The following is a 9,159-nucleotide window of genomic DNA, read 5'->3' on the forward strand; positions in this document are numbered from 1 at the left end:
TTTTTCTAGTATATATATATATATGTGTGTGTGTGTGTGTGTATATATGACAATATAATGAAAGGGAAATGGCCGGATGGGTGAGGGTGATCATTTTAAATGGTAGGTGACCAACCCACCACCTTTAGTTCACTTTGTAAACTTTGTATACGTGTACAATATAAAAAGACTCCACATGGTAATGACTTCATGTGTATATACTTAAATAGCAAATCCAATTTTCAATACTCCCTTCTTGCCAAGTCAAGATAATTACAGAAGAGGACTTTAATTTGTGGATGATGTATAGATGAAATAGAAATTACAATTAAATGAATGATTAATATCATTTTCAAGTAAGAACAAGAATATAGTAATGATCAAGTGTTACATAATCTAGAAATAGTAAAAACAAGTGGAAGAGATGACTCAAGAAAGTGGTAAATGGGAAACTTTTTCGTAAAAATTGATGCAACTTTAATTGCTAATAAACCATAAAACACTTGAATTTTCAGTAAAGAATCAATGAATTGGTGAATTAGTAAATGGTAAGCGAACAGCAAGATTATCATCAGCTTGAGATGAGGCCGAGCAACGGCTCGTGCTCGTTCTTGTGACTGTGATCGTGCTCTTGTTCATGGTTGATCCCTATCCACCAAGATTTGAAGTCACTGCACTCTGCGTCGACAGGAGCAGGCATGTTGAGATCAAGAAGGTCTCGTTTTTCGGGTATTGGTTTCTGAGGAGCTGTAAATGGATGACAGCTTTTGGTTTGATGACTAATCAAGTGTGATCTTTTGTGCCCACCTAAAGCTTGGCCTGATGGGAAAATCTTGAAGCAAATTGGGCATTCATGATCTTTACCTTTCTTGAATCCAACTTCTGATGCAGCTTTTGCTGCAAAGTCACGTTTATTTTCGGTGTTCTGATCACTTAGAATTGTTGAATTTTCTGTGTTTTCATTTCTTGGAGCACAGTAGCCTTTGAAATTTTTATGGCTAGCTCTGTGACCTCCAAGAGCTTGGTAAGAAGGGAAAGCTCTTTTACAAATTGTGCACAAAAATTTGCTGTTTTTCTTGAAATCTTCCGAGTCGAATGGGCTGTAGGATAATGGGAATTTGTAGTTTTCCACAGGCAAAGTCGAGTCAGAATCACTTGAGTCAGTAAATTTCCTCTTGTTCTTCTTCTTGAAATCTTGTTCTTCAAGCATGTCCAATTCACTTTTCTTGATCAAATTCTTTGGGGAGCTAACGTCGGATTTGTTGCATCCAATGTCGACATACTTCGACTTCTTAAAATTTTCATCTGCACGAAATTCAGTTCTTTTTTTGTGCCCATTTCTTGAATATGGAGTTTTAACCTCAGAATCCACGACTATAGAATATATCTTCCCATTTTTCAGTTCCTTGAACCTCAAGAACTCATCAGTTTTCAAGTTTTTGTCCACGATTTTACCAATATTCTTAGCTTCTAAAAGGTCAGAATTATTATCAGAAGAATCAAAAGAATACATACCATCCCATTTCCTTACATCCTTTGAAAGCATGATCAAACTCAAAGCTACCGCTTCTTGTTCTCGCTGATCGATATCAGAAACGTACGATGAAAAATTTTTTGAAGAAGACGAATTTGCAGTATATGTGCACCTTTTCAATCTCTCTGATCTCTTTTTCTTGCTAAAGGGAGTCGCCGCTTCGTTATCTGAACAGTTATCCATGTTCATTTTCCGATGATCATCGAAACTGTCCCGGGAATCTCCTTCCAAGCTATTTTCAATCCTTCCACTAAGAGAGTGAGATTTCATGTGGCCAAAGAAAGCCGTCCAAGATTGGAAACTTATGCCGCATTCTTTACAGAGCTTTCTTTGAAGCAAAGTATTCACTTTTTTAATAGACTTTGAGAATTTTCTTGTCTTGTCCGAACCAACTCGGCTTCCGAATACCATAATCTCATCGAGTTTAGCATTGCCTTTGCCATTTGTATGAGGTGGGAGTTTCTTCTTTTGCAACTTGTGATCATTTTTCTGAGTTTGATCGGATGAAACATTGATCAAATGAGACCTCATGTGGCCACCTAAGGATCTGCCACAGGGGAAACTTTTGTTGCAGAATTTGCAGATATACTTCAGTTCCTCCATAATTGAGTTAAAATTTGACCGAAACAAAGGTGAAAAACGGATCACAAACAAATCAAGAAAAGTTGAAAACTTCAAAATCCTGACATCTGTGCTAATGAAACAGCACAGAAAATGCAAAAGATCAAATCAAGAACATGAATCGAAGTCAAATCAGAAGAGGGATTAATCCAGTTTCTCCAATCCCAAACTTATAACCAGCAAGCTCAAATCAAGAAACATGAACTTGAAGCTCAAAGGAGACGACTGATTCAATTTCTTGATTCTTGAACAGCTGGAGAGAAACAAAGTTTCAAGAATTTTTCGGAGCTCCAGAGCCGAACAAGATCTGACTGAAGAAAAAATATATGAAAAAGAATAACAAAAAGAAAGAAAAAGATCAGTTCAGCTAGCAACCAAGGAAGAGACTCCTTTTTAAGCTACTCTTACTTGTAGTAGTAGTAGTAGCTTTAGGGTAGTTGAAAGTTGAAGTAAATATCAAATTGGAAAGAGCAGAATCAGTTGGTTTTGTTGCAAATGATGGCAAAGAACAAGCCAATATAAAACAAGAAACAAAGAATAAAAATATATAAATATATTTATATCAAATGTCTATCTGTCACAAACTACATCAGGGAGGAGAAAGCCATGTATGAAAGCTACGATAAAAAAGAGAAACAGAGCAAAGAAAGTGGCAATAAATTGGTGGGGGGGTAGGGGCTTTAAGATATCCTTACTTCTCTCGCAGAGCTTCAGCTCCCAATGGAATATAGGAGCAAACAATAAATTTTTATATGGGTATGACTTCATGAGTGTTTGTGATCTCTTATAATTTTTTTTTTTAAAAAAAATATTTTTCCTTTCATTTCAAAAAATAAGTCTTTTTAACATTCGATTCTACAAAAAAAAAAAAAATACACAGATTTAATTGAATTTTATCAATTAATCTCCTTCTGATATTTCAAAAGTGATTATGATATTTTGGTAAATAAATATAAATTTTTATTTACACTCTTTAAGTTCATTTACACCATCAAGCTTTATCTTTATCAAACACTTCAATAAATATATTTTTTGTGTTTTTTTAAAAGTAAATTTTTATTTACCGAACATTCGATACTAAAAATTTTCTAGTTTTTGGCTTTATTTTCAAGTAAAACTCCCGTTTTCATTTTTTCTTACATCTTCCCGATCTATACCCTTAATCACCTCTCTAAAACATAATATTTTACAAACACTTTCTTAATGCATTAAATATGTGAACTTTATATGTATATTTTTAAAAATGTATGTATGTAAAAATAAATTAAATTGGTGTTCTTTAGTATCAACCGTACAATTCTTTGTAAGTATCATTCTGGTGGATCCAACAAATAAGTCGCTGTTCAAGTTGTGGATCTTTGCCTCTATTTATCATTTTATTTTTTGTTGTGGATATTTATTATTTTTTAAGGACGAATCCACCATACTTTTATACAAGTATTTGCCACCCACTTTCACAAAACAGAGTGGGAGAAAACTGATACCGACCCATCAAATTTTTAGGTGTAAAACAACATTCGAATGTTAGAAAATGACACAAAATATAAATATGAAAGATAAGCGTAAAAATGTATTATTTTATTACAAAACTTAGTTGACAACTTGTGGCTGCAGCTAACAAAGAAGCGGAGCATGCAGCAATAGTGACAGTGCCGGCCCAAATTTGCTGCCATGCCGGCTTTTTCCATTGCAAAATCCGCACTTTCAAATGTCTTCTAATTCCATTTTTCTAGCCTGCGTTTCCACTCCAAGATTTAGCTGTATATGTCTACTATATTTTATATTTTTATATAATATATCTAATCGGGTTCGCGCACATACATAGTCATTAACTAGTCGTCTGGGAGGAGCTTTGTTTGATCAAAGCATAGATTTGCAGCAGTGGCAAGCGGAAGTAATTCTATATGTGTTGAGAGCAAATCATGTTAAATGTTGTTTCCTTTCTCTAAGGTTTTGTGATAGCGCCGAGTTTTAGGAAGAAAAGATGAAACGAGATATGTGAATCAAATTTTAAATATGAAATAGAATTTATTCTCGATTTTTTTCATGATGATCGATTAGTTGTATCGATTAATCGATCCAGAGCTCATCAACAATAAACATTAATTGTTTTTGCATTTGAAAACATTTGCATTAATAAAGTGACTTCACTTGTGAGCAAAGTTCATAGATTGTCCCAAAGTGATGCTTAAATTGACAAGCAAACAGGTAAACTAGTAAAATTAGGACTGCCAAATGATATCAATTATCAAATCTTACAGAATCAGCAGGTGCTGAAAATGTACAAGTAAAATTGGAACTGTTCTCCAGAGTAGATCCGTTGTTTACCTGAGCCAGGGTGTTATACGCCATAAGGACAACAAAAAATGTTTGAGATGAAAGAAGCTATCCGACACTAGCTCAAGCCCTGTCCATCCCGGGCCTTACAGTTCCAAGATCCAGTACCAAACACTTCTTCAATCATACTGCATGTGGGCAAGAGATCCACTTCATTTCTTGTGTGAGCCATGTACCCGCCTTCCCAATCTCGAGCATTACAAGCCTCCAACATGAAGTCATGTCCACTGGCCCCATTAGTGCCAGTCCATTGTCTATGATCATCACTTTTCTCTGCACCCTCGCCAAGAGCAACAATAGCATCACCAGATGTACGAGATTCATTTTTAACACCAGGACTGCGAGTTTCATGAGAATGGTCGCCACCTGAAATCTGGCACATGGCATGTATATTACCAGGATATACAGCAGATGCCTGGCAAACATCCTCACCAGATGGATGTGCGACTTTATCAAAGCTTTCATGTCTATCGGCATCTAAAGGCGATTCAACCTCAAAACCATCATCTTCATCAACTTCAACCTCATCATCGCTAGAATCGTCAGTCCCCTGCCATTGATCATCATCGCTATCAATGTTCATTGGATCAATCCTGTTTTGCTCAGCGCGTTTTCGAAGTATAAAGACATTAAAATAATAACTGACAATTTCCTTCCTTGCCCTGGAGGGAAATACAACTGATAGATGGTCCCAGAAGTTCTTCCCTACTGATGCTGGATTGGAAAATACTACCTCATGAAATAATTGCTCTTCGTCTTCACTCCATTTCTCCGCAACTAACTCTCCCATATCACAGAAACCTAGCACAGTAAAAGCTTCAAGCCCAAGTGTTTTCTTAAGTTTCTCTCTGGCTTCTAGAATGTGTTGTTGGACACATCTGATCGAGCCCATGTCTTCACATGAACAATCTATTCTACCAACCCCAACCTCATTACTCTCTGCGGGCAATTTTGATTCTGGCATTGGAACGACACGGCATCCAGCTAATTCCTTCTCAAAATCAAAAGGTTTGAAAGGAACAGATTCTGGGGATTGAGAAATCAGATTAGATTCTTCCTGTGGATACTTAAAGCATTTAAGGGTAGTCTGATTTCCATGCCCAACCCATTCCTGTACGTTAGCCTGGAAATCTGGTCCCACAGGAACAACTTTCCGAGGAGGATGATCCAAAAGAAACGAATAAATCTCCGCATGGTGCATATTGGTTCTTGGTGGGCGTTCAGTATTATGATAATCAGGGGATGACAACAAGTGAAATGGTGACTCCAACCTTCTATCCTCTTCACGGACACTGCTGGTGACCCAGGAACTGTAAGGAAGAGAACTAGAGGCCGTGGATGCAACATCTTTCGTGATGAAAAATAGAGGATCTGCACCAGTAACATGGAACTTCTCGCTATATTCAGGCTTCATTTTAGCTGAACAGTTATCACCTTGACCTAAAACACAATGGTTTCAATCAATCGATAAAAAAATGAACTCAGACTAGAAAACCGAAATTTCAGTTCCAAAACTTGAATTGTAAGGCAGTTAAATGAAAACAAAGAGAGACAATATTGGAAGTAACAAGCTGCAAAATAATGTAGTTCAAAATTTTTTAAAAAAAACTCGAGCTGAAATCATAAGAATCGACAGTGCCATCATAAGAATCAAGAGCACCATTGATAATTAACAACGGAATATAAGAATGCTGAAACATCGAATCAAATAAATCATATAATTTGCCAATGCTCCAACATCACGAGATCTCTGAGGACCAAACTTTAACTACATTTTTACAGTGAACACAATCAAATCATTTCGTATATCTCAGGTAGTACATTAAATTCATGGACACGTGGACAGTTGAAGAACACTGAACACATGCTCTATTGTTCAACTCTGAGGAGCTTGCTGTGTGACTTAAAACTCTTAGGCTAAATATTTTTAGAAGGTCAGGAATACGTCGCTTTCTCTTCCCCACCTGAAACATGAGGGCTCGGAACTGCAGACTCCGAAGGAAATTCCAAAGTAGTAATGAGTTGCTTATTTGGTTCAAGATGCCTAGCTTGTTTAGATGAAACTTCAATTGGCTCCCCTTCGCCAAAAGTGCGTTTCTGTACCATTTTAACTGCGAAAGTACAAAAAAGTTTAGAAAAAAGAATTCAGAGTAGAGAAGAAATTCATCATACAACTAAACAGAAAATAAAAATAAAATTGAACATATATGAAGCTCTGAAGAGACAAAATACTTCACGCAACTTTCACAGATAATGTAAGAGAAAACAGAAAATGAATACAAGCTACATCAGAAAATCAAATCTCTTCCCCCCATTCTTTTTCCTTTTTTTTTTATAAGAAACAAAATTATATTATATAATAACCAACTATCAATTACAAAAAGCGGGCAAGATATCCGGGCACAGAGCACCTAAAGCTCAAATCATATTAATAGTACATAAACACCCTAGATAAATCTGAAACCGAAAATGTAATAAACACCTTATGGTTCCTTATCCATGTAGATGGCCAATCTTAATATTTTCCCAACACTCTTCACCTGACTCCGTTGTTTCATAAAAAAATCCTTCAATTCCTATCCAACCAAACTGACCAAGGTAAAATAATTTTGCGTCATCTTGTCAAATAATATAAAGCATGATAGGTAATCCTAAATCAGGTAATGATGAGAAATGGACCCCCCCTTTAATCAGAAAGTACTGAAAGTACTTCATATTTTTACCATGGTTTGCTCGAAAGATTTTATTAGGCCATCACAACATAGATCCAGCCAGGATACTGAATCTCAGTGTTCTATAATGGCATTAAAATCATGAAACATCTCCGTGAAGAAAATATCTACTGATTCCAGAATAGGCAGAAAACTATCTTGGCAATGAATGGTGTTTATATCCAACCAGTAGGCACAAGACTTCTGAAAAGGGTTATGCCTCTAAATCAATAAATTCCAACAGAAAATTTAGGGTTTCAAACTCTTAAGAAAAACACGCAGTTCAGTAGAACTTCTAACAGAGTCAATGCACCCACTAAGAATTAGAATTCCAAGCACAAATGCCAAGCCATACTTTATTTCATGATGCATGGAATGGAATCCGTAAGAGTAACTACAGCTCGTACAGTTTGTTTTAGAATTCTATTCTATTATTTCATGTAAAATACAGACAGATTAGTGGTGCATGCCTAAATTTGTTTCACACCATTTGCAATTTGAAACCTGGTATACTAGCCTTCCAGATTCTTATCCCACGACCATGCAACATACCAAGAATAGTAAATAAATGTTATTTAAAATAAAAACCATCAATGATAAGTTGGGCTCCACCAAAAAGCAAGATAAGGTCGTGCATCAAGTAAGGTGATGTCGTCACTAAACTTTGAATTTTTATTTTGTCATCAAAGAACTTGAATCAACGCAAATGCATATTGACTCTAATTATGGAAAAAAATAATAAGGTAAATTTCTGAAGAAGTATCAAATAAATATAAATGGAGAAAAAATTAAGCTCCTCTAAGCAAAGAAAGTTTCAAAAGCAGTCGGAAAAATTTACCTAATAAATATTTACATACCTCTAAATAATAGAATCTTCGAATCAAAAGGAACAGCTGATCGATGAATTTATGATCGTATATCAATGGGCTTCGCGAAAATTACTAAGCACCGAAGCAATTTTCTTGCTGGGGATCCAATTAAAAAAATTCTCCAGCTTAATTTTATTTTTTTAAAAAAAAATACAAAACAAACCATAGATCCCCAAATGACACACACAAACAAATCGATCTGCAAAAATTTACCGAAAAATCGAAAAAAAAATTATTTCGAAAATCCAAGAAACTATCAGGGAAAAGGAAATCAAAATACAAAACAATTAAATCACAAAAAAATGATAATGATAATTTTTTCTAATTTTCCCAGATTCAACAAAAAGTTAGGAAACCATGAAAATAAAAAGAAATACAGAACGATCCACAAAATCACAGCTTAATTCGACAAGATCTATCCAGAATCGAACACCAGAAAACCCTAACCCTAGATTTCAATTCCATAAACGAAGGAAGGTAAATGAGTTATCGATACAAAGATAAACATCCGAATTGAAAGGATTTTCTCTCAATTTAAAGATTTAGAAAACAAAAATGGGTGAAATTGAGCGAAGAAGAAAGGGGATCGAAAAGAGGGGAAAATAATTTTGTTTGACTTATAATATATAATTAATAAATATGCAAAAAATAAAAGCTAAAGCAATTGTGAGCGATGAAACTGTAACAAGGTTGGAATAAAATTACCGCAATGACCTTGTCATGAAATTTTTCGTTATTCTCAAAACCATCCCTGAAATTGTTTATTATTCACCACTAACCCACAGACTCTTTAATTTAGCAACCAGATCCCTTTGTACCATTCATTTCCTGACTTTTTTTTAAAAAAATATTATAAATTATTAAAATCATTATAAAAATGTTGCAAGTACAAAAGTTTTATAAAAGTAGTACAATCTGTGTAATGCTGCACCGGATTCTTGATTTTTTTTAAAATAAAAATAAAAAAAATTAAAATAGGAGAGGACCTCATGCCACGGATTCTGAATCTGTGGCAGAATGTCACGGATTCAATATCCATGACAACCCCCCCTTTCCCCTTCTTTAAACCACGGATTCCGCAGAATGTCACGGATTCAATATCCATGAC

The 9,159-nt window shown here is 35.1% G+C and overlaps 2 protein-coding genes across 3 annotated transcripts; both read right to left on the reverse strand.

Moving 5' to 3' along the window:
* Nucleotides 1-365: 365 nt before the first annotated feature.
* On the reverse strand, nt 366-2,877 carry LOC140991684 (uncharacterized). The gene has a single exon (XM_073461781.1). It carries the CDS (start codon nt 2,114-2,116, stop codon nt 551-553), a length of 1,566 nt encoding a protein of 521 aa, XP_073317882.1. The 5' UTR covers nt 2,117-2,877; the 3' UTR covers nt 366-550.
* A 1,414-nt stretch (nt 2,878-4,291) lies between these two features.
* Nucleotides 4,292-8,696, reverse strand: LOC140991475 (uncharacterized). 2 transcript variants are annotated; one of them, XM_073461440.1, is made up of 3 exons: nt 6,954-7,979; nt 6,436-6,582; nt 4,292-5,911 (listed from the first exon to the last, which is right to left on the reverse strand). In XM_073461440.1, the coding sequence occupies exons 2-3, from the start codon at nt 6,575-6,577 to the stop codon at nt 4,530-4,532; spliced, it is 1,524 nt and encodes a 507-aa protein (XP_073317541.1). In that variant the 5' UTR covers nt 6,578-6,582; nt 6,954-7,979; the 3' UTR covers nt 4,292-4,529. The 2 variants fall into 2 exon arrangements, with proteins under 2 accessions (XP_073317541.1, XP_073317540.1); XM_073461439.1 differs by lacking the exon at nt 6,954-7,979 and adding an exon at nt 8,040-8,696 and having other exon boundaries at nt 4,293-5,911.
* Between the last annotated feature and the right edge of the window lie 463 nt (nt 8,697-9,159).

This window comes from Primulina huaijiensis, chromosome 13, assembly GCF_012295235.1.
Source record: "Primulina huaijiensis isolate GDHJ02 chromosome 13, ASM1229523v2, whole genome shotgun sequence".
Taxonomy (NCBI): domain Eukaryota; kingdom Viridiplantae; phylum Streptophyta; class Magnoliopsida; order Lamiales; family Gesneriaceae; genus Primulina; species Primulina huaijiensis.